General features: G+C 39.5%; 1 protein-coding gene across 1 annotated transcript in view; it reads right to left on the bottom strand.

The window, feature by feature from the left end:
- The window catches only part of SPEF2 (sperm flagellar 2), a 127,427-nt gene that overhangs the window by 38,000 nt on the left and 63,215 nt on the right, over window positions 1-26,212 (bottom strand). Inside the window, exons 19-27 of the mRNA XM_081131169.1 lie at window positions 25,215-25,372; window positions 22,241-22,411; window positions 18,987-19,061; window positions 16,323-16,471; window positions 14,197-14,324; window positions 13,976-14,114; window positions 11,850-11,987; window positions 9,988-10,139; window positions 5,179-5,359 (exon numbers count right to left, since the gene is read on the bottom strand). Coding sequence (XP_080987295.1) covers window positions 5,179-5,359; window positions 9,988-10,139; window positions 11,850-11,987; window positions 13,976-14,114; window positions 14,197-14,324; window positions 16,323-16,471; window positions 18,987-19,061; window positions 22,241-22,411; window positions 25,215-25,372 — 1,291 coding nt within the window. The remainder of the gene's footprint in view (window positions 1-5,178; window positions 5,360-9,987; window positions 10,140-11,849; window positions 11,988-13,975; window positions 14,115-14,196; window positions 14,325-16,322; window positions 16,472-18,986; window positions 19,062-22,240; window positions 22,412-25,214; window positions 25,373-26,212) is intronic.

Genomic DNA, 26,212 nt, shown 5'->3' with positions numbered 1-26,212 from the left:
CCAATGGGTTTTCAGGCTCCCGAGAGCTGGGCCAGTTCTACTTGTTGGTATTCTCCATATGGCACGGTGCTATGCTCATAAGGACAGCCAGGAAATGCTTGTTAATTGATGGGATTTCTTTTAAAATAATCATATTCCATAGAACACACCCACAGCTCCTTCAATGTCAGCAGAACCTTGGAGGGATACAGAAAGGGTTCAAAGAGCAAGCCAGGGTGTTTTCTCAATCAGATGCTCTTTTGATAAAAATGGACTTCATGATATACACTGTACTTCCAAATTCTTGGTAAAACTGAAAGCAGGCTTGTTAACGTTGCCCCCTAAATTGCAAGCAATTCATCTTTGAATCTGTTCTTGCAAAGCATCAAGTTAGCAATTTTCTTTAAAATTGGATTTCTCTCCCTGTAAACAACCTTGTGTTGGTAGTGATGATGGTGATGATGATGATAATTATCACCATCTTCATTTTTCTGTTCACTTCCTTCAAAGGCCTTTGGGTCTTTCTCAAAAAAAAAAAAAAAAAAAAAAAAAAAAAAATTAACATAATTCACAATACACCCACCAGTCTAGCTTGGAAGGCTGAAGCAACTCTAGAAATAAGGCCTTGGCATTGTGGGCATTAAATATGACTAGTTTCTTTGAAATCACTGCCTACCTAGTAATTAGAAGAAAGTTTTGCTAGAAGTTAACATAGCATACTAAATGAGTAGCTCTTGGTAGAACTGCTGGGTAGAAGAGAGCTTGTGTTAAAGTGTCCTCATTTCAGAGTCACTAATCTCAGCTGGCATTGTTTTCCTTGCAACAATTTACTGAATCACACCTGTCTAATTTAGAACTCAAAATCTCCTAAGGTCATGTGACATCAAAGCCATAAATGCCTGTTAGAAACATAAAAGCAGGACTCAAATATAATTATGAGCAATATTACTTACTAAACAATCCTTCCTCCTATGCTTTCTATATGGTTTTAAAAGTTCCATAAGGAAAATAGTACAATTTGAATATGTTAACATAATGATCTATTGTATTTACAATTTCTAGAACACTTTCATATACATGATTATTTCATTAAATCTTTTCAACTATCCAAGAAAGAGAAGGTAGGTGGAATGTCTTCCATGTTATACATTGAAAGAATTGAAGACTTTCCCAAAGTCACATAGGTTCATCAAGAGGAGTAGCCAGTGTTCTTTGTGTTGTAGGATATTTTCTTTCTAACAGTGTTTTAGAAATTTTAAATGACTACGTGTCATATTATAAAATGTCATTTCCCACAGGTAACTTTAATGGGATTCATAAGACTTGTAAATTATGTTTATGTAACTCAGTTAGCAATAAAAATAATAATTCCTACTTTTTTTCCTAGGACTCCTAGATCTGTTTTCCTACCCTCTGGTGCTTGGTAGCTTTTGTGGTCTTTGCGGTGATAATCACTGTCATTGCCACCATTGTTAATATTAATATCAGCATCATTAGTATGGAAGCAGCAGCATCCAAGACTGTATTTAGGGCTTAGTATTATGTTAGGTGTGGGCATTATGCTAGGTATAGGGTATATAAAAGTTTTAGAATCTAGTTAGTATTCAAGGAAATAACAAAATGAAAATTACAAACAATAATCTAGATAATAAGAGCCAAATGAATGGAAGAGACAATAACTATTACAAGAATTGGGAGAGCAAATGATCACAGAAGGCTAGGGCTTCAGAAAATAGGCAACTAACTGGCCAGGAAATCAAAGAATAAACTAGTTCTGAAGACTTAAAGAAAGTATAGGGTTTATGTAAATAGAAGGAAGGAGAAACAGAACTTAGGAGAGAAAAATGGCATTACCCAAGGAGTTGAAATGGTTAATGCCCACTGAATAGATAGGAAGCAACATAGTCAGTTTATGAGAGAGTTCGAATGGGAAAATAATTCCCCCAAAAATTAATGAGGAAAAAATATCAAATTAAGAAAAAACAAGGTAAAATGAATCAATGAAGTTGGAAGTTAGTTCTTTGAAAAGACTGACATAATTGATAAAGTTCTGGGCAAGCTGATCAAGGAAGGGGGAAAGCACAAGGTAGATATTATCAAAGTAGATAATATACTGTGTTATAGTAACACAAACGTAAGAGGATATTTTAAAGAACTTCATGCCAATAAATTTGAAAATTTAGAAATGGAAAAATTTCTAGCAAAATAAATCTTGCCAAAACCAACCTAGTTTTTTTCCCCAAGAAGAAAGAGAAAATAGAAATGACCCTGTATCTATCAAAGAAAATGAATTTCTGGGTGGAAGGAGCAACAAAAAACTCTTTATACAAACTTCCTACAAACTACCTACAAGCCTAGGTGGCTTCTTGGCAAATGCTACCAAATATTTCAAGAAGAAATAATTCAGACTTCCACATAATCTTCCAAAGCTATATCCCAACTCAACTTACGAGGCTAGGGTTATCTGGATGCTGAAAGCTGACAAGTTACATGTACAAAAATTCAAAAATCCTGAACCAATTATTAGGAAGACACATTGAGCAACATGTAAGAAAGATGATGCTTCATTACAATGTTGGACTTATTCCAGGGTAGTGATGCAAGTTTAACATTAGAAAATTGATCAATATATTTCATAATAACATAAAATGGAGGAAAAAAATCACGATCATCTCAATAGATGCAGAAAAGGCATTTGTTAGTACAATTCATTTAAAAACCTTCATAGTAAGCTAGAGATGAAAAGGAATTTCCATCATCTGGTAAACGCTCTCTGAAAGAATATCTACAGCTGGCATTTTCATGAATCTTGACAAACTGATATGAAAATTTACATGGAAAGGCAAAAAGCCTAGAAGAGCCGAAATGCTCTTGGTAGATGGCAAGGTGGGGAGATTTGCTCCTCCAGGTAACAAATAAATGGTACTATATTGTGTGTGCTGAGTACAAGGATAGGCAAATAGAGGAGTGCAGCAGATCTAATTAATGACATGCGGTCGCCAACTGATGACAAAGATGCTGCTGCCGTAAAATGGGGAATGGATTTAGTATTACCTCTGAAAGCTGAAGTACCATGTATGGTATTGTCCACTGACACTGAAGACAGCACATACTCTTAGGAATATACCCACATGTGCATCAGCAGATGGGCACAAGAATGTTCATAGCAGCAGTAGCCAAAATGGGACCAAACTGGGAGCCCCAGAGTGTATCTGGTTGAATAAATTGTGATCTATTTATATAATGAAATACTATACAACTACACTCAACAGGATGGGATGAATTTCACAAATCATATTGAGCAAAAGAAGACACGAAGAGATAAAAGGTATGAGTCCATTTATTCAAAGCTCAAAAGCAAGCAGAGCTAAACTATACTGTTTAGAGGCAAGGGACTGATTACTAAACAGGCAAGACCGAGGTTCCCTTTCACAGGGATGGAGGGGGTTAGTGCTGGGAAGGGGCACAAGGACTTGGCAGGCACAGGCCTTTTCCCTTCTCCCCACGTGGAGGTTCCATGAGTAGGATGTGGGTACGTTCTTTAAGCCATGAAGTTATATTTCATGCACTTTCATAATGTGTGCCAAAAGGCACACTAAACTGGTTTTAAAAAGAAGCAAGACAATGACAGGAGCTTACGATCACTTTTGGGAGGGAGAAAAGAAGTAGGAGCACGAAAAAGAGGGTGTGGGGGACAGAAAGGAGCCACTGAGGCTGCTGTGGGACGACGTCGGAGAAAAGGGCCCTGGTCAGGAAGGGACTTGGGAAATGCCCAGCTGAAGTGTAGCGCTCCCATTTTGCACTCCCATTTTGCACTCCCATTTTCTACTTTTACAATCGCTACTTTGAAGATAAGCAAGAGCAATGAAATTTGGTAGAAACAATGACCTCTTCCCCTCCCCTGGCTCTTTGTAAAAGATTTCCGCCCACAAAATTCCAGGGAATAGCTAACCGAAGGTTAATTAACGCTTATCTTAGCTTCTGTCTGCCACTTCGCTAGCCCCCCACCTGCCCGGCCTTAGCCAAACAGAATGTAGGTTTTGCCTTTATATTCTCCCCGTGAAGGCTGTTCGGGGCTGCAGGTTTGTTTAGGGCAGGAGCCCGCTCGCAGTCGCCGGCTAATAAATTTCCAAAGGGTCAGTTTGGCCTCTGTGTGAATTAGTCTCGGGTAAGAGGAATACAGCACAACCAGAGGCCCTGGCTGCTCACCGAGAGACTGTCATGCAAGATCCTCTTTTGCCTCTTCCATAGACTCTTTTGGAAAGTTGGCACTGCTTTTTGTTCCAGTTTGATAGTTCAGGGGAAATCGGAGAAGGATTGGCACCGAACGAAGGTGGAAACCACATTAGCGGCCCCAGGGCTGGAGGTTGAGGGGCAGTGGTCATCCGAGTTAAACTCAGCCGCCTTGGGTGTGGGCTGAAGCCCCCCCTAGATCAGCATCATCTGTATGCTCTTCCTTTCCCCTTTGATTTGGTTAGCATCTCTTTACCTCCTAGGGAACATGGAAGGAACATGAACCCTGAAGTCATACAGACCCAGAATCAAATCTCGTCTCTGACACTTAACCTGCTAAGTGACCTTGGGCAAGTTTCTTAACCTCTCTGGACCTTACTTTTCCCACGTTAAGAGGATAATAATACTTACCCCACAGGTGACTTATGCAAAATGCTTAGCAGAGGTTATCAACTAGGGGCCGAAAGGGCAGATGTGGATTTTGTTGGGCTCTGTAAATTTTTTAAAATTTGATTTCATTTGTAACATGTCAAAATCAGTAAGTATCACATAAAAATATGAATTTCTGGATTTTCTTGTAAAACTGAAAATCTGGTCATACAGGGCCTCATCCTTAAATGGCAAAGTTGGTTAGGGCCGAGTAGCTCAGGCCTCTTCAGACAACGGCCTTACACTTGACCCACATCATTGACATTTCCTGCTTGGCCCTTTAGGTCCCTGCACTGGGAACCCTGTCTGGCCCAGCATAAAAAAATAACCTGAATGTTGGTTCATTCCTTTCTTGATCTTACATATTTGCTGTTTTAATTGTTTCACTTGATATTTCTTTTAGAAAAAAAGTGGATATATAAATGTATTCGATGTTTGCGAATATTGTGTAAATGTTTCATTCATACCATATCACCAACATTGGTATTTAATGAATGGGTGTTACTGAAAGGATATATACAAACAAGCACAGCTTACCATGTGAGATACTGCTGAAGAAGTCTGCTGCCAGGTGTCCATTATTAACTTCTCATCTGCCTCAAAGTTTAACTCTACTTTTTCTAGCGAGGGATCAGTCTTGCCCTTCAGTATGGTTTTTAGTTTTGGTTTGGATGCAGCTGATTCCAGAGAAATGGATATTCGAGAAACCAGTGGAATTCTTTGGAAAACAAACAAAAAAGAAATATAAAGATTTGACTTAACAGAATTTTAATTTCCATGCCCATGTTACTTTGTGAGTTTTGCTGTCTTGCTTTAAATCTCAATTTTCAAAGTTTTCCTGGTAGAGCTCTTTAAATAAAGAAAAGACTACAAAAAACTATATTCACATCTTTGTGGTCCAGAATGTTTTAAAAAATGAAGAGGGCCCGACTAGCATGGCTCAGCAGTTGAGCATCGACCTATGATCCAGGAGATCCTGGCTCGATTCCCAGTCAGGGCACATGCCCAGGTTGTGGGCTTGATCCTCAGTGGGGGGGTGCAGGAGGCAGCCAATCGATGTTTCTCTCATTAGTGTTTCTATCTCTCTCTCCCTCTCCCTGATTCTCCCTAAAATCAATAAAACATATCTTAAAAAAACAAAAACTAAGAGGAAACTAGAAACTAAAAAAGTGACAAGACATAATTTTCAGGTTTAATTCTTAGTAATTATGAGGGCAGAGATCAAACGATGGCAATTATGAAGTAATGCAATTTTGAAATTTATCCAGGGCATAAACTTCCAAAAACGAGTGAACCATCCATGAACAAGCAAACCATGCAGAAGTGGGCATCACTTCTTTAAGCTGACCAGCATTTGGCTTCCTGAAGTGGACAGTTAGAAAGCAGGATGTGGCAGATGTGAGGTCTGCAAGTGGGTATTCCAGTGGGGCCACAACATTTCGGTGGTGAGTGGGGAAGAGCTCCAGAAGCCTCTCCACTCTTGTACATGGGTGACCAAGGCTGTCTCTTTGTTTTGTGGGAACACAGAGTAACATCTCCCTCCCCCTTCTGTCAATCATTGCTGTTCCATGTAGAATGTTCAGAGCTTCCCTGGGAACATTCTATCCCCTAAGGATCCCAGGATCTCAAAGGCTAACAGGGACAGGAGAGAGCCACAGAGCAGAATGCTCACTGTAACTGGGATCTACCCCGGTGATAGAAAGTGAGAAGAGCTTTCAGTTTGGGCAAAGAATGGGGAGAGAGGAGCTCCAAGGATGCCTTTGCTGAGACTAGTGGAGGAGAGTCAGGAGCAATAAGAAAATATGCATTTGGTTTGGCAGTCAAGTTGCCAGGAAACAGAGCAGTGATTCAAAAAGCAGATTGTGAACCCAGCAAATAGCCAGCTGGCCTTTTTTTTTGAAGCATCAGACAGGGTTTCTTGAACTTGGCTCTTTGATTCTTAGGGTGCTTGGGATCCTGACAGAGTAGTGTTCCCATAAAGGCCATGTGCTGAGGAGCTACTTACTACTCAGTATATGTCCACCCACAGGGACAATTTAAATTTCAGTAGTCAAATAATGTCAAATCTCAGTCCAAGACACGTGAGGGTCATATGCTTCATAAGTTAAGGCAAAGGTTGTGTGATCATCTTTAGATGTTTAATACAGTACAACATGCATTTCCTAACACCTTGCTTTGGAGGACAGTGGTGGCATATCATTTAGAAAAAGAATTTCCGTTTAGAATTCATTTACTGGAAAAAACTCTGGTCTAGCTAGCTCTGCCCCTTTCAGTAGATAGGAACTGGGACATGTCACTTGACTTTCTGAGGCTCCGTTTCTCCTGAAATAATACAAATATAATAATAATGTTATTATTACTAATTATTGGTAAATACTAATTAGTAGTTATTAACTGATTAATGGTTATTATTATGTTGTTGAAGGAGTAAAGTAGACAAGCTATGTGAAAATGCTTAACACTGTGGTTGTTTCCCTACAGATGTTAAAGAGACTGTGGTTGGTTAGTGGGTTGGTTGATGCATTGATTGAGAGTTCCAGTAGACCCACAGCAGTGATTAAGGTTGAGATTGGTGCTGAGTTGTTTTGCAGAAAATAAGAACTGGCTGTTCTTTTGCCTCTTTCATTCTCCTAGCCAACATTAATAGTTTCCCTATTATGCTTGACTTGCTATTTTGTGCTAAGAACAGAATATACTACTTCTGTGATTTTGAAACTCAGCCTCTTTTGATGGCTCTAATGGTTCATATTGCCTTTGAAAATTTTTAGTTTTTAATTTCAAAGTTCTCTTTTAGCACCTTGCTGAATTAAATATTTCTCCAGTATTTGTATCTTCTGTTTTCTTGCTTACATATGGGCATGGCAGGGACATGATGGGAGTGGATGGAAGAAGTCTGGAGAGAGAAGAAATGGGCTTCAGGTCACTATATAACCCTACTGTGTTCAGGTTATTTCAAATCCTTTTTGGAATTAGGGAGGGTAAAACAAACGAAGCAAGAATATGCAATACTCACAATTAAAATAGTGCATGTAAGTAAGAACAGTGCAAGTGTCATATTGTGCAATAACAATAATAGTCACCACCTAATGAGAATTACTGGGACTAGATCTGAAGTTTTCTGATTCCTAAACATGGTGCTAAGTGCTTTGAGGATTTTGTTTTCTGTGATCTTCACAACAACCCAACTTTGTAGTTAAGCAAACCAAGGCTTAAGAGAGTTGTGGTGACATTCCAAAACAGCTCATTTATCTTATATTACTTACATAGAGCTGGTAAATAACAGGCCCAGGATTGAAACCAGATCTGACTTCAAAACATATCCACTACCCCACATTCAGTTTGAGCAACTCCTGCTACCTGTATTGACTGAGCAAGCTTGTAAAATGAAGTGTGTACACTGCTTTCAACCTACAATACATAGCTCATCTCGTTGGAAATTCAGTGCCTGTTTATTATTTTAAAAATCTAATTTCTTTTTCCCCTTTTCATATCCACCATTTCTTACTTTCTCATGATCTGCTTATTGGTCCTGAGAAAATATTACTTTAATTCTTAATTCTATTTTATTCATTTATTTTAAATTAATTTATATAATTTTTAAAAGATTTTGAGTTTTATCTTTTATTACTTTAGTTTAATTCTTAAATTTTGCCCTTTTAATGTTTTATGGTTGGGAACCACATCACATTACTTACCAACACGGCCACCCCCTGCTTCTTAAAGACATTTTTCTATCTGTTCATAGCTTCTCAGGGTTTGGAATCTTCTCTCTCCCCTGTCCCCACCCACTGGGTCTATAACAATTATTTACAAAATTTTTATATTGCATAGGCAATATAATTCCACCCTTACCACTAAGTTAAGTTTCTTACTGGCAGGAATCTGATGTTAGACCATTAATGTATTTTAGTCTCTCAAAATTGTAATCACATATGACTGAGTCTTTACTATTTCTCAATTTTCTTACCTGTAAAAGAAGACTCATAACACCTTCAGTTTTCATTTACGTAATATGATACACACACACACACACAGAACAGCTGAGACCTTTCATAAAGTGGTAGAGGTTCTGATAGGGGCACTTATAATTTCCAAAGATTGAGCACCTGAATTAATCTGAAATATAATTATATTACTTATAAAACTGTAGAACACATATACTTATGTAAGCAGGGATTTAAGTTTTTTTTCCCTTAGGCTTCTTTCTCCTAGGCCTTTGCACCCTGCACTCCCCTTGATCCCAGACTGAAGCAACTAAGGAGGTGGCGCAGCTGTGAACAATGGGTTAAGATATCACCTTATCAGACAATGGCCAGGTGACCAAGATCAAAGGAGTGAATACACCAGTTTATGGAGATATCCCCAGGCGACCAAGATCAAAAGAATGACCTCCAGGACTGCTCTAGCTGCATTCCATTCCCAGCCTGTTTGCCCCATATGACCTGATCCCTCAGGCCGCTCCTGAAGGAGGTTTGGATGCTCTAGGCTCCCTGTCCTTGATTGGTGGCCCTCTCAATAAACGCCTTATCTGATTCAACCCTGCCTCAGTTGAATTGGATACCGGACCGGCAGCCCCAAGCCCCACTGGGGTTTCTGGTAACAGTTCACAACCCCTTACTGGAAACCCCTGGGGTCAAAAGTGTTTCAGAATTGAGAATTCATACAGACTCTATCTTCCCTAATACCCCTAGCAGGGTCTGTGGAAGCTCTCCATAGCAAAACCCATTGCACCTCTGCAGCGAAAATGAGTAAACATGCACCACTAGTGGGATAAATAATGCATATCAATAGTCTTAAATCCAAGTTAGAAAAAAAAAGTTCAGTTTTTAGAGCAATTTTGGATTTGCACATACAGGAGTGTGGTTTTTATCAGTGGCATTCAACTTAAAGTTGAAGTTCTAGCGCTCCCATTTCACCCTTTACAATCGCTACTTTGAAGATAAGCGGAGCAACAAAATTTGGTAAACAATGACCTCTTCCCCTTCTCCTGGCTCTTTGTAAACTTCATAAAAGGTTTCCGCTGTAAAAATTCCAGGGAGTAAATTCCAGGGAATAGTTAACCAAGAAAGTTAATGAACGCTCATCTTAGCTCCTGTCTGCCGCTCCGCTAGCCCCCACCTGCCCCCTTAGCCAAACAATGTGGTTTTCGCCTTTATAGTCTCCCTGGGAAGGCTGCTTGGGGCTGCGAGTCTGTTTAGGGCATGAGCCCCTCGCAGCCGCTGGCACAATAAATCTCCAAACGCTCAATTTGGTCTCTGTGAATTAGTCTCACGAAAACTGAGTATAACAAAGTCACAAAGCTTTATGTTCAGACAAGTTACAGTGGGACATAACAACCTGTCTTACCTAAGCTGGCTTTCCAAAATGTCTTTATTATCCAGCTGGATCAATGGGATGCGGGTAAATTTCTTAGTGTCATCTGTTGGGATTTTGCATTCCATTCCCCTGTAATAATCTTGCAGGAGTCTCTTTGTATCTTGGAAACGGTTCAGTTCTGCCTTTAATAGCAAATATAATGTTAATAACCCTCCCGCAACAACAAAAAAAAACCACCACAAGCTGATCAGCACATATTTTCTACATAAACTCTGTGAACACTGTTTTAAAACATTTAGGTTGAAATCAATTTTCTGGAAATTAAGAAAGAGAATCGGCTACAAGTGTATATGTAAAATTCCATAAAAATTAAAGAAAACTGGTGTCGTTGCATTTTCTAAACTTCTTGAGTATTACTCCACTAAAGATTGCATTTTTATGCCTCTGGGTATTGTGACAGAAGATTGTATGGTGTCTGAAGGAGGTATATTATTCATTATTTTGACATTAAGAATTCTTCCTGGACCTGTATTCCGACAACCAATACACTGACACACATCTGAGTGTCTTCTGTCATAGGTCACATGTAAGTTGATTTGAGATATACTGAAAATATTATAAATATAAAATACAAATACAAAACACTGAAATACAAAATCAGAGGAGGTTTGGTCCTCTAGTTGTGGAAAAATGATAAACAGTAAAACACAAATGTAGACCCAAGAGTCTTCCGGCCTCTTCTCCCCGGAGGGGTCAGACTAATTGGCTCCTTGGCTGTGTAAACAGGCCCTCCAGACTTGGCTTTAGTTGGTAGGGCTACTTAAACAGGTACCCGAGGGCTTAAGCAGTGAAGCTCTTTTGCAGATGTACCCCCTACGGCTAGTTCATTACAGAAAGCATCTTTCCTAAAAGGAACAAAACTGACCTCGTGTTCAAAGCCCTTAGCTGCACCTAACCCAAGGATATTTGTGATGGGATTCCTATATTTATCAAGCAATTAACATTGTCAGTTACTTCATAAGACATCAAGAAATTGTCTCGTACAATTCATATTCAGTTTGGAACAAAAGAATATGTGCTTTGCATTGTAGTCTACCACAAAAGACAAGGGCAGTTTCAGTAAGTTTGTTTTGATCCCAAAAAGCCTTTAAGCCAAATTGCTTCTGAAAAGCTATTCTCTACATTAACACACTTTTCTACTAAAAGAATGAACCAGGAAGAAATTCATTTGGTCAATCCGAATCTATGTTATACAATAAAATGACCATTCACATATTGTTTTAAATTATGGAATATGCTTTAAATACTCTTGGATTTTAAATATAAATATGGATATTTAAGTAACTTTTCAAAGTAGCATCTTGAAATGGTTAGGAAAACTAAACATTTTTCTTTCCTTACCAAGAAACCAAGTTGAGTTTTAAAATACCCACATATGGATTAACTTCACAGTTTGGCAGTGTTTGCCTACTGTGCTTAGATTTGCTAAAACAGTGGAGAGAAAATGAGTCTTGTAAATCACACTCATGAAAACCTGCATGAAACGCCCCCACCCCCAGACAGTGAGTAGCAAAGATAAACCCAATTTGTGCAAAATGGATACTGACAAATAACTGGGGAACTGAAGAAATGTGGAGGGGACAGCTCTAGGTTGCCTGGAGGCAGAGCTGGTGAGAGGTTGCTTGAGATGCTCCCACTTCTGGTGTGTGTCTGGCTGGGGTCAAAATGATTTATTTCAGCTAACTTCCTGAGCTTGATGCTTGGGGGGGACAGAGTGCTGTGAGAAAATGAGCCCCAACAGACCGTTCATATTCCCAAAGGGCCTGCTACATGAACCTGAGGAACGTGGCTGTGGAGGGAGGAGTCTGGGTCATCCTGACGGGTGCTCTTACCTGCATCAGTGAGAAGAAATTGTTCAACATTATTCCGACGGAGTCCTGCAACCAGCTATTGTTAATGATGTCCAGCCGCTCCTGCTCCGCCTCTTCCTTCCGGGCATCACAGATGTCCCACAGGCGGTCTCTTAAATCCTGGGCAGAAAGAAACTTCACCTTTAGGGTCACGGCTCAAATGACCTCGGTGTAATAAAACTTAAATCCTTTGCCTCTCTTAAAAGTGCCCCTAAAGAAAGTTTAGACCTAATGCACTTCATTCAACAAATGCTTATCTTGCTTCTACTCTGTCTGAAAGACACCAAATCATACGCCCACGGCTGCCACAAACCCACTGCAGGTCACTTTATTCATGCTGTTTTTCTGTGTTCTAATCCTTCCCCTGAAAACTCCGCTGCTGCATCAAAATCTATGCATCAAAAGCCCCAGCCTGTGTGTCTCAGTAGTTAGCGTCTGAAAGGCCTCCGGTTAGACTCCTGGACAAGGGCAGGTACCTGGGTTGCAGGCCCTGGTCGGCCCCTGCGGGAGGCAACCAACAGAAAAATCCAAGGAAATCATAGTCAGGCTTCAGAAGGAAGAAAAATAAATGACAAACTTATGAAGAGATAGTCAGCCTCAACTGTAAAAACAGAAACGCAAATTACAGAAGATATCTATATTTTCTTGTCCATTAAATTGGCCAAGATTAACAAAAAACATAAAACCAAATAATTCTCATAATCTCTTGGAGTAAAATTTCCAGGTTTTTAAATGTGTTTAAAACCTATATAATTTTATTAACCAATGTCACCCCAATAAATTTAATTTAAAAAAATAATAAAAAACTTTAAAAGAATTTTAGATTCAGCAATTTCAGTGTTTTAGAAATTTGCCCAAGAAAATAATTAAGGATATGGTAAATATTTAACTGGATAAAATTTTACTGTATACTTCTCTATAATAAAAAGTTGGTGCTCAATAAATATGTTAACGAATGGTGAATAATAATAGAAATTTGTGAAATATATTATGATATAGTCAATTAATGAAATATCTTTTAGACATAAAAATAATGAAGTAGATGAGTTTTTTATTGAGAAAGAAAACATGTTCTACGTTGAAAAAAAATGTTACAAAACAACCTGTATGTTGCAGTCACGTATTTTGCAAAAGTAATTGTCCCAACGTAGTAACAATGGTTAACTAATGGTAATGGTATTATGGATTTGCCATTTTAAATTTTGCTTCTTTTTATTATCTAATTTATCTACAATAAATGTGATACATTTGAAATTAGAAAGAAAATCCCATGTAAGATATGGAGCAGGGTGGAGGGGTCAATGGAGAGAGAAAAGGGGACATCTGTAATACATTCAACAATAAAGATTGGAAAAAAAGATATTTTTAGTTTAAAAACTTCCTCCTTCTAGCAACAATCACCTGGCTGAAATGGGGAAGATGTTTACAGGATGGCTGACATTGTGAATAAGTAGGAAAGAGATAGAAAAGGCGTAGCTACTAATTACTGTTTGAGGAATGTCTAAGAACAGGTAAAATGCTTCAGTTTTACTAGGACATTTGCTAATTCCATACCTCTTGGGTTAAATCCTCTGGCACCCTGCTCATCCAAGTCACCATAATATCTGCACTTTATTTCAATAGCTTCTCAACCTGTGTCCCAACTGGTCTCCCTGCTGATTTAACTCCACTATAGACTCTTTTAAAAACAGACCCCAAGGCTTCAGCTCTCATTCAGATCCTAATAACGACCTCCGAGGCCTGAGATAACCTGGTCCCCTGTGAGCTCTGCCCTCCTCACCAGCCCCTCTGGCCCACGCTCACTCTGCTCCAGTCGCTCCTGCCCCTGCTGTTCTTCAAACACACCAAGTGGCCTCCCCTCTCAGTGCCTTTCTGTGCTTTGGTTTTTCCCTGTGACAGATGTATTCTTCCCCCAAATATCTACGTGGCTCCCTCAATCGCTTCTGTTCTGAATTTTCTGCAATGTCACCTTCTTGGTGGACCTTCCCACGACCGCTCTTGAGAGTGCGTGCTCAGGTCATTTCCCTCCTCACGCCTCGGGGAGGTGAGAAAGGGCTGGGTTAGGGGTCCGCAGTGGGACCCGGCTCGGCGGCTCACGGGCCCCTTACATTTATCCTTTCATGTATTTCTGCCTTGGTTTCCTCGTCATCCCACAGGTCCTCAGGAAGGGAGTTGAAATCAGCCTGCCACTGAGACACAAAATCCTGCTTGTGATCTGGGCGCCTCAGAAACTGCTGGAAATTTGTTCTGTAAGACATTAAGAGAATGAGCCAGAGCTTACATGTCATGCCTGTGACCACAAAACTGGAGCTTGGGAAGCTCTACTTACCTGACTACATATAGGAAAGCAAGCACAGTGTGCTGATCTTCTCGCAGGTTCCTCAGTGCGGCTTTGATGGAGTGTATATAGGAATGTTCGATTAGTTCCCAGTAAGGTACTAAAAACGAAGGCAACTCCTGTTAAATGGACAAGCATGCAGGTCTTAATTTCAAAGTGAAAATGCTTCTGAATAATTGAGTCAAAAGAGCAATACCAAGCGAGAAGATCAAGATGCAACGGCTAAGATTTAAAACGTTCTCTGTGAAACTTCTCGCTCCTTTTGCTTCCCCTCCCCAGCTCTTTCTTGAGACCATCTGCCTCATAAAGCAGGAACAGCGGTCACCTTACTGCCACTTTACAGCTCTCCCTACAGCTTCCACAGTGTCTGGGGGCCACAGTGGGTGCCCAAGAGGCTTTTTGATCACAGGCTCGAGGCTGCTTCTAGTTGTAGCAAAGACGTTTTCTACAGTTTTGCACAGGTTCCCAGAGGTCTGTGCTGCACGTCTTCTCACTGTCCTTCTGGACCAACTTCCCATCTTCCACTCTTCACCCTGCTCGGTGCCCTGGAAGCCCAACTAATGAGAACTACTTCAGGAAATACCTGCCCTCCACCTCCTGGGCAAGTGATGAGAGAGCCAGGAAACAGGAGGTCTGGCTGTGCATTTCCCTGCTCCTTCCTGCTGAGTCCCTGCGGGTGGCTGCACCCCCCTGCTGCAGGTCACAGATCCTGTCACATGCCTTCTCCATGCAGAGATCCTCTTGGTGGTCCACCCATTCTCAGGCCTAGGGGCCATACTGGCTCTCAAGTATCCCTCTTTTGGGGATACTAATCTAATCCTTATAGGTTTCCTTACTTATTGAACCCAGATATGTAAACAGTCCGTTTTCTACTCTCCTTAATTTATCATCGGTTTTCTGCCAGAATCTTGACTGCTAGAAGGTCTACATGGCAGTTGCTGCCATATCCCAGTGTTAATATTTATTTTTCTACATCTGTCCTCTATTTCCCTCTTGACCTCTATGATTTTGTTTCTCAAGGGCTTCAAGATCTGGAATTAAAGACTGGATTTCAATATTTTTGTCCCTCACTCTCTACCTCTGCCAAATAATGTCATTTAAATTTTATTTCCTTCTCAACCACCACTTCTATATCCCGCTTTGATGACAGTTTTTTAATATATTTATTTTTAAAAGTAGCTTTTGTTTGGCTTAGTGATATCAGTTATACACAACCATAATTACATAATTTCATGTTCTCATCTCCACGTTTTCTGTTATAATTTCCCCCTCAATGTGAATTAATTAATTAAAGAGTTTACGATGTAATTGGGCAGATAAGACATTTACCTAGGAAACCTCAATAATAACAGCAACGCCACAATCACTGCAATTCATAACTGGGTCTCAAGTGCCTGGCACAGTTGGCCAGCTAAAGGGAAGACCATCTGTGTGATTTTCCCAAGAAGATTTATCTACTAAGGCAACCAGATGTGTCTAGGCGGCAACTGGGCCTTGCAGTTGTCAGAGAACAAAGTATTGAATGGAGCTTCCAGGGGTCACTTGGGGCATCTCCTCACCTTAATTAGTGAACCCATTTAAAGTCCTCAGGCCAGATAACTACCTGTTCTTTTATTAGCTTAGTTAGCTTTAAAACATTTCTTCTATTTCTGGAAGTCAGAGGTTAAACTTCATTTGAAAGCATTATGATGTGGGCATGGGACCATGGAAACAGGGCTATAATTTGCTGGATATGTGTTCTAGGGAAGTCATTTTTCCAGGAAACTGCATCTCTGCTTGTCCCTGGGGAGAAAATCGGTCCTCACAGGACCCATTTGTTTCCCTGGTTTCAGCACTCAACAGCAGTTCAAAGCATGACTCAGAAACTTGAGGGAGTAAAGAAACCATGAGATGTGGTTCAATGAGTAGTCTCCAAAAATCATTTCTGCTTTTGGATGAATATGTGTGTGTGTGTGTGTGTGTGTGTGTGTGTGTGTATGTATATATATATAATCTCTTTCTCTATATATATATCTCAAGCTATGAGAGGCCTTCTGAATACTGCCAATAATGGTGTGAATCTTACTATAAGCAATAAAAAGAATAGATTGTACTAGCTTGAATCGAAACTGTCATACCTCAGGAATTGGTTCATTCACATAGACCCATTCTTCTGATCCTGGCTTAGGTGGTGGTGGCACTACTGGGGTAGGTGACATAACTGTAGATTCGGCAGGTGACTTCTTTCCCGGTGCTTTTCCTCCTGCTGATTTCCCTTTAGGAGAACCTTAAACATGCATATTAAAACATTCCAGCACCAGTAGGTGAATGGGGCCAGATTCTGGTGGACGAATAAATCTGTTTGCCATGGACTTTAGGCAATTCATTAATTACTTTTTAAGCAACTTTGGGCAGCATCACCTAATCAAAAATCAACCACCTCATTCTCTACAACCCAGATATTAACCAATAATACCAATAATAGTTTTTTGTTTTGTTTTTTAAAGCAATGCGACCTCTCTCATTTATTTGGCTCTGAAAAACAATTTGATATTTTATTTGCATCTCGGTCCTTGCTTCCACAACAAACATATGGTTCTTACAAAGTTTAGAGTGTAGAGAAAAGTGTATTTCATTTACTGTTGCAAAGACTGGCAAAGGAAACTGTTCACTCTGAATGAGAAAGAGGGCAGCTGTTACAGGAGTGGTGCCTGGTGCCCCTGGGAGCCCAGGGAAGGAGCAGCGGGCCGAGGTTACTGCAGGAGCTGGCTAGAGCTGGCGGGGGACGGGGGGAAGAGGTGCTTATAGCTCTTGAACGTTCCCAAATTCCCTGCGGGAGACCCTGTGTCTCTGAGTGGAAAACTTTTCTTGCTGCAGTCAGGGAGCATGGGTGAAGGTAACTGCTGCGCCAGAAGCCTGGCTGAATTAAGACCTTACAGGGACAGGAGGAAAGGAGAGGGCAGAGGGCAGATGAGGGGACAGGGGGACAAGAGAGGAAGGAGAGAGGAGAGCAGACAAGGAGGAGCTAGAGGCCGGACGTCCTGCTCGGCATCAGGAGGGGAACCGAGACCAGTTAAGTGGCACCGTGAGGGTCTAAAGGACTGTGACTGACCAAGTACCTAGATTCAGAGAGAACCAGTATTTCCTTAAAGGATAGACGCTTTTAGAGTTTAGAAGCTTACTCTGCTTAAATTCTACTTGTCTTCAGGTTAATTACGGAGATTTTAGATTTCTCTAGGAAGAGCTTTGTAATTATCAATGTGAGATGAGATTCTTTTTCTTCTTCGCCTATTTCAATATATCATTAAACACAATAGAATTGCAGCAGAATAAGAGCAAACAATTTTGTAAGTCCTTGGAGTTACTTGAACTGAGCTAACTATGTGACTCTAGTGTATATATTTTACTGGTTGAACTTGTATCTGCTCGTCATTTGTGTAGAGTCTGTAAACTTTTATGATCTTAGAGCATGCGTACTATTATGATTTAGTATCTAACAGGCATAGGTGTAAACTCCTACTTTTGATGAGTCTATGATAGTCCTTCCTTTGATTTTGTTGATCATAGTAAGAAAGCAAGGGATGAGTAATTAAGTGTGAAAAGTATTCTATTAGTGTAAGCAGGTGAGAGGTGAGCATAAATGATAGCCCTTAACATTTCAGCTAAAATTTTTATCCCAGTGTTAACTCACCAAACAGCTTGTTATTTAAGCCCATCATGTCATATAACCAGAGAAGGGTGATATTGTCTTTGAGATTCATTGTTATGTATCTTTTTTAAATGCCAAAAATAAAGATAGTCCTTTAGGACCTCATTTTCTGAATGCTGCACACTCTCGGGAGGCAAGTACATTGGCAATTTATAATGAAAGTTAAACAAAGACGCACACTTCATGACAACCCATTTGAATGCACCCTGGAAACTGTCAACAGTCTGCATCCATCCACAGCTGTTTTTCAATCTCTAATTAATTGGTTGCTACAGCAGCTTCAACATAAATCTAACATGTTTTTAGAAGCTGGGATTTCATTCTACCAACTGCCAATTGCTTAAAAAAATGGATCCTCCTTATTTCACAGAAACAGTTAAAATAAAATTTTAAAAAAACAACCATAAGTGAAATTAAGGTCAGGAAAAATACAACTTAAAGTAGAAGGTCAAAACCAGGAGAGGAATTAGAAGGCAGATACTGAGATCTAGGTCCTTGTACAGATACCAAACCTGAGCCACTAATGGTATCATTTAATTATCTAAAAATGAGAGGAACATTTTTCTGTCTCTTGATTCTAAATGAAATTTGTCACCTAGGATTTCATATAGGGGCTATTGAATGATGTAGTGGGCATACTATCCCTTCAGAAAATATAATACCAGATTATTATTGTAATAATAACAATATAATGAAAGTTTCACGTCTACTGCTATCTTATGTCATGAAGGCAGTTGAGGATTTTATACCAAAGTGATTATCAGTCAAAGCAATTCCATGGGGACCGAAGAAATGTGGTTCAGTATGTAGCTTTCTGATGGCATAGCTTTGCCAAGGATGACGCCTGTAATATCTGTGATGAATGGATATTCTGTATATTAGATATTCCCCGTATTATTGCTCATAAGCATCACTTTTCTCAGCATGACCTTTGTGTAAGAGGCAGGCTGCAGAAACACTGAGTTTATATTCTTTGGCAGGGGCTCATGGTTTACAAATGCCCAAGAGAAATATTCAGTGTATACTACTATACACTGAGACAGTTAGAAAAGGCAGAATTGTATTTAATCACATCTATCTTTATGTGCTGTACCTTTTCTTTTGAGTGGAGTTTCACCTTTCTTCCCTTTTCCTTCCTGAAGAGATTCTTGTTTACCATGAGGGGGTTCTAAACAAAATACAACACATAAATATCATTGATGGTTTTCTTTAATAGTCTGAGCTATAGGATTTATAAGCAATCAAATGTTATTTCTTACAGATAAACAGCTACGTTTGTGGACCCCATAAAATGCCTCAGGCCTTTAGTGTAAGTTAAAATTCATCTGAAGACAGGCTATGGATTGAAACTTTTTGAATGAGAGCCTTCTGAGTACTATTATATTTTGTCACATGGAAGTTTAGTCCTAGTTTAATACCAACATGTCCTAGGGGATTTGATTGTAAATTCTTCAATGCAACAGAGCTGCAGAGTTTTAATAGTCGCAAATTCATGTAAAGCATATGGCTCTGTTTGGATTTCTTTCAACTGAATGATCCCTATACAACAACTGGGTCGGTGATAGAATGATGCCAAAACACCTTGAAGAGGAATTAAATAAGCACATGTTTTGATGTGGTGTATCCTATCCTTGAACTTCCCTTGGCCACACACTTGGTTGCCTTGTGACTTCTACAGTTGCATTTCACATTGATTGTAACTGGCAATGTAAAGGTAGATTGGCCATATTTATCTTGGATTCCCTGTAATCTAGTTCAAAAATATATTGGAAGGGGCAAAGAAGGAAACTGATGATCTGGAGGTTAGTAAGATGTCCCAAATAATATGTTCCTTAAAAAAATTCATTACATCCTGCATTACTCACTAAACAAACTCAATCATTTTTCTCCCTTTCTCCTGGGCTATAGTTTTTTTTCCCTTCAGTAGAAAGATGAACATATGGGACAATTTAAACGCCTGTGCTAGAGAGACTCCATCTGAACCTATTCTTTGAATTTAGAAGTGATAGTTACAAGAATGTGTAAATGCATAGCACGTATCGCTTACATTTAAACATCTCAGATCCAACAGCTAGAGTCCAGAGAAATGAGACCAGTGCAAGACACAGAGAAGGAGCAACCTTGAAACCTTGTTAACGTCTATAAAAGGGCTTTAAACATCCAAATAGTTCAACTCCAAACTCATAAATACACAAATAAATACATAAATAATAAATAAATAAATAAATAAATAAATAAATAAATAAATAAATAAAATTAATCCAAACATTTGAATTCATTGTTTAAAGAAATAAGCTTAATAATAATAATAATAATAATAATAATAATAATAAAAGTCTAGTTACTCTGGGTAACCAACTATTTAACTAGCTCTAAACTTAAGCTCAAGGCAACAGAGAAAAGACGGTAAAAATAAAGATACCCAAGACACTGAACTTATAAAGTACTGTAGGCAACTCTAATTTCTGCAGGGGGCAGCATGCACTCTGTCCACTTTTTTTTTTTTTTTTTTTTGTATCAGTTCTAAAATATATTCTGAAATATCAAAAAATATTCTTAAACAGCAGCATGAGTAGTACTATGCCTCTTTCTTTACCCCATTTCCACCCATTTTTTTTGTGTGTATAATAGTTCCTCTCTTCATCTCAACTCCTAAAAGCTACTGTAAGTGGGTGTTTGAGTTGGGCATGTTCAGAGGCCTCAGGCTTCTGGTTCTGAAATGTTCTCTTTTGAAAAATTTATAAATTTTTATATAAAAATAAACAAACCTGCTAGAAATTTCCCTCCAACAATTGCTTAACCAAGCTTCCCTGAGCTGTAAGGGCAGCAAGGCTTGTTCTATTGCCCCACCAATGCCCCAAAGCACGGAGATCTCCTTCCAATGGGCATTGTTGTTGGAAAGCAGGAATTAGGCCTCTGGAGTTAAACCCTTCTGTGCATTTTTAAAAACCAGGCACTAGCCCTGCCGGTGGTGGGAAAAAGAGACAGATACAACCATTCTTTGAAGCAACAATAGCTTTATTATTCCTGTGGTGCACAGTATTCAAGAATACAATTTTAAATTCGAAAGAAAACTTCAGAAACTTAAAGACTGGACTGTGTTATGACCAGAAACACCAGAGACTGGTTTGAGGGCCTGGCTCAGGTACATAGATCCTCTGCCTGTGAGCAGGCCAAGGGGAGAAGGGAGGGGAGAGCTGAGGCCACAGGTTGAAGGCCTGTCTGTAGTGGGTAACTGCATCCTTCCAGTTCTACACAACATTTTAAAGATTTCCTTTTTCCCTCCAATCTCTGAATTGCTTTTTTAAATTCCTAGTGAGGTAGTGGGAAAGGGTGTATATTTCATTCACGGCTTTGTGTATTATTGTCTATATGATAAAAAGTATTTTTTAGACTTTGTATATTTTACCTTTAGTTAAGCCCCATTTTGTTGGTATGTGATGGTCTTTAATAGGTCATAACATGTTACTGAAGTCTTCAAATTTATTTGTTTAATATAAATAAATTTTATTTAAAAATATTCAGACCCATCACAAATCTCGATGAAGCATGAAGATGATGAAGTTTGGAAATACAATCACGATACATTTTCAAGAATATACCCAGGAAGACCTGGGCAACTGTACAACCTGGGCCACTCATAAAGCTGAAACCACAAACTACAGCCACATTAGTTCATGTACGCAGCCCCAAACTGGTAATGACATTCTACCCACATCATTTTAACAGTTAAGCACTTTACTTTTGTCATTATTTTCATGGTCTACACATAACTTATTGGTCCTTAGTGGTTAAGAATCTAGAAAAACTTTAAGCTCCAAAATATCCTCTACACAAGCTCTCTATCCATATATATTATATCTATATATTGTAAACACATAAGTTTACTGAGATGCCAGGTACTTGTTTCTATCCTTTTATAATCCCATCGCACTGAAGATTAAGTCACATGTGAATTCTAGTCTCTCTTTGTTCCCTGCTGGGGACAGCTGCTTATGCTAACTCTCAGTGTCGTGAGATGTTCTACGGAAACTCTGCCGTTCAGCACACAGACGTCCGTCCCTTGGCCTGTGCTAACATCCTTCTGCTCACTCTCCGTGCCTTTCTTCCTCTCACCTGTGCACTCGTTCTAACCAGAAGGTTTAGCCAAGGACCTGGGCGCTGTGACAGCCGTGCTCGTAGCTACTAAGGGCGCCCCCACTTCTGCCTGGCCTGTAGCTTGGTTTCATACAATTAAAGCTGCCCAGCGTCTAACTCTGCGTTCACGGGCTGGGACTGTAATCTGTGGCTCTTTTCTAGGTGAGAATCAGACAACGGCAGACAGGGCTGTACATTACTGTCAGTCACCTGACGGTGGTTTTCCTTTCCCCGCAGGAGTCTTGGGGCGCTCGCGCCGGGGGCTGGCTTCCTTCTCTTTCTCCGGCTCGGGAGGCGGGGGTGGCGGTGGCGCAGGTGGGGGCTCAGCCAGGGAGGCTTCCTCTTTATTCTCAGCTTCCTTCTCTTCTAATTGCTTTTTAACTTCAAAAGGACGACAAGAACATATGGACTTTCATTAGGGACTCCAGGCACCCACTGTCTCACTGGAACCATCATACACGACCTAAACTCATGTGAATTGTCCTTACCCATTTACAGCTAAATTCATGTTTTAGGGGTGTCCCATCAATGATGCAGTCCCTAAGACTTTCAGCCTCTCTGCTTGGTAAGAAACACCATTTCCCTTGCTTCGGATGGTGTTGGGGGTGAGGATGGGGATGGGAAGGGGGTGGGGATTGTGTGTGGGGGGGGCTTGTTGAGGGGGTGCCAGATGTAAAGGCAACAATCGAAAAGTAGCTAGTGTAGTGGGACAGGGAAAAAAGGATTATTACAAAATTTCCAGTGGAAAAACAAAGTGAAAAAAGTGTAAAGAGAAGGTGAAGGGCAACGTGATAGAAGAGGCAGGGGTGGGGTGTGAGGGGAATGCGATGTGCAGCGCCAGTGTCTATGAGTAAATAGATATAAAGCACTTGGAGTAGCACAAAGTACTCAATGAAGTTTTAGCAATTCATTCATTCGTGAAACAGCCATTCATTGAACCTGAATTGTGCCTTGGAAGAAAGGAAGGGCTGTAATAATAAGGTAAAACTACCACTACCCACTACTATCACTGCTGCTAGTACTACTACTGCAAACAATACTAGGCGCAGTTCTGGCTGCTGAAGGTCCAACAGTAAAACAGGAGAGAAAAATCTCTGTCTGTGAAGCTTGTCCAGTGGGAGAGGCAAACCAATGAGCATGATGAGTAAGCTAATCTATAGAAGAGGCTGGAAGGTGCTAGGTCCTAAGGAGAAGACAAACAGAACCAAGAACAGGGGGTCAGGAGTGCTGTGGGGTGGCCATTGAAGTTGTGAATAGAGTGCTGAGCGGGGCAGGCCCAAGGAGAAGGTGGCATTTGAGCAAAGACTTGAAGAGTCAGGGAGCGAGGCCTGTGGGTATGTGATGGAAGAGGGTATTGATTGGGGAGCACGGCTGGCTGGTGTGTTTTCCAGGCTCCTGTTATTGTTAAGGACCTGTGGCTTTCATAATTCACGTTCACCCTTCCTAGCACACTGTCCCTGCCCTCCCTGGCCTTCAAGCCCTCCATGCTGGAAATGGCCACAATGTTATTGCCTGATCCACTGGCAATGAATCCCCACACTCCTGTATGGCTATTTCTTTTTATACATTCTCCCTTTACCCTTAGACTATTTGCAATCCAACAAGCAAGGAGGCTTCATTCTAGCAGGTGTTTTTTCCAAAGTGGAAATGAACTTTTTTCTGATTATAAAATATATAATTATTGTTTTTAAAAATCAAACATTTAGACAAACAAGAAGAGAGAGAAATGGCCTTCCCTGACCACCAAGTACTGTATATGTGGCCAGACTCTTTTCTGTGCCTATTTAATAGACAGACTTTTAAAAACAAAAACGAGACTATTTTCTATATAATCTGCCTTTTCCTACTTAACAGTATATTATGGTCATTTTTTTTTTTTCACATCAGAATATATATAAAAGCACCACATCCTTTTATCTTCTTAACAGAGTATTATGTAAATGTTTAGTATAATAATAAAATATTTAGTTTAATAATAAAATATTTGTTAGATTAATTAACTGACTGGACTGTAGATCTTAAATAAGTGGCAGTTCAGTCTGTTAATGTAATCATTGATTAGAATGTAAACTCTTTAGGAAAATGTTGGAGTAAGTCTGATAGCTGAGAAAAATGGATTCTAACCTGTAGAATGTTTGAGGCTACAGCTTAGAACCAGCTTGGTTTTGCCTCCCAGCCAAGATTCTGAGGTTGCTGTGGGAGGTGTGTTCCTCCTCGCAGTCTAATTTCTGACTGTCCAATAACATGTTAAGCCCCTTAAATAACCTATGGATTGGTTTTTATTTTGTCTGAAAGCTTCACATGGGTGTTTCTGGGAAACAGACAGTTCAATGTAGGAGCTAGTCTTTCTAAGTGTGAGGTCCTGGCCCCCCATGGTGATTGTGCTTGATATCTGTGTGCTGTTTTGATGTCAGATAACTGATCTATCATGGGAGGTACGTCACAGATCTAATGGCCAGAGACAGCTTGCAATTTTAGAATCCTTGGGATATTAACTTTCACCATTCTCTATTATATCCAGAAACTGCAGTCGTTGATATAATTAGGGGCAATCCACAAAAGGGAAACATTTCTCAAATCATTTCTTAAGCGAAAGATTATACTTGAAGCCTGGCATTAACAGTGGATGAGCTTTACATTCCTTTAAATAATAAGTTCCAATAATACTATGAAAAATTGAAGGGCAATTATTATTGGTTAGATGAAGGAGATCAGGATGGTTTGATTTGGGTAATATATATCCCAGAAGCAGACATATAAATAAGCAGTTAATAATCAGTAAATTCATACCAACACAGGAAGATTGGGGGAAATAAACTGCCTACTATTTCCCTCCCAAAAGGAGGATTCACTCACTGTTTCCTTACAAGGCTGAGGTTAACAAATTGAAATCTTTACCCTTCTCTATAACATCCTTAATTTTAATTCTCCTATTTTTTTATATGAAAACAATGCTTTCAGCTAGATGACCTCTTTTTATTAAATTAAATTAAAATAAAGAGAAAAAATATTTTACTTAGAAACATTTGCAGCAGAAGACTAAAATCAGAGGTAGAAGGCACTTGAAGATAGTGTAATCCAAACAGAAAAGAGAACTTTACAATCACACTTTCATTTCCTCTTAAATTCATTAAAACCACATATTTTGGTTACATAAGCTCAAAATGATAAGAAATATAGTTACCTTTCATCTCTTTTTTTATTATTTCATTCATAAACACTTCTTTTACTTTTTGGCATAAAGGCTCTTTACCTACTTCAGCATTGATTTTTATCAAAATATTTTCTGGTTCTGTAAACCATTGCTCCAATAAAGGCCAGTTGTCCAAGAAACCTATAATTCTACAAAATCAAAATATTACATAAATATCACATATTGATTGAAATATTTGAGTAACATTAAGCATGATTTATCTGACATGCATAATGACAAAAATAAATTGCCAATATAGCTAAATCTGAAAGAACACTACAGGCAATGGAAGAATATTCACTCTAAAGAAGAAATTATTTCACGCCATCAAACCATATTTTTGAGGTATATGAAAGAGTAAAAGAAGATATGAAAATGGAGTCATTTCAGGAACCCTTTAGTGGCAGTTCAGTTCTCTAAGTGAAAATCTAAGGACACATTGCCTGCACTCAGTGGGAGAAGTGAGCACACTTTTGATGGCAGCTACAGCCTGAGCTGCCTACGTCATCTACTCACCTGTTTTCTTAGAGACAAAATTGAAGAGATCCTTGAGTAAGTGGGGATGGGATGGTTCAGACTTATTTGTTTTACTTAAATATATTCTTGGAATGATTTTTGAAACTTTCCTGTCTTTCCTGAGAGATGAAAGGCTTAAGTAATGTGGCTTAAATTACTTGTCCCTGGCTCACTGTATATTTTTAGACTCCCCAAGGTTTCATAGAATTGTCTAAATCTTCTTATCCAATGAACAAATTGCACACAACCAAAAGAATAATTTCTTTTTTTAAGCTTAACTTCATTTTAGCAAAGCAGAAGTAGTTTTAGAACTACTCTCTATAGCCTGATGCTTAGCTCTGTGAAATTTCACTATATTCATTGGCATTTGCTGATTGGAGGCTGAATTAGGATTCCATATAATGAACTTGGAAGTTCACGTAACCACAGAGGGATGTGCTTTCCTGACTGAACGCCTTCCCCTCCACGTTATG

This window comes from Miniopterus schreibersii, assembly GCF_964146895.1.
Source record: "Miniopterus schreibersii genome assembly, chromosome: 3".
Lineage (NCBI taxonomy): Eukaryota > Metazoa > Chordata > Mammalia > Chiroptera > Miniopteridae > Miniopterus > Miniopterus schreibersii.
Note: the sequence above shows the minus strand (reverse complement) of the source record. Positions and strands in the feature narration are given on the sequence as shown.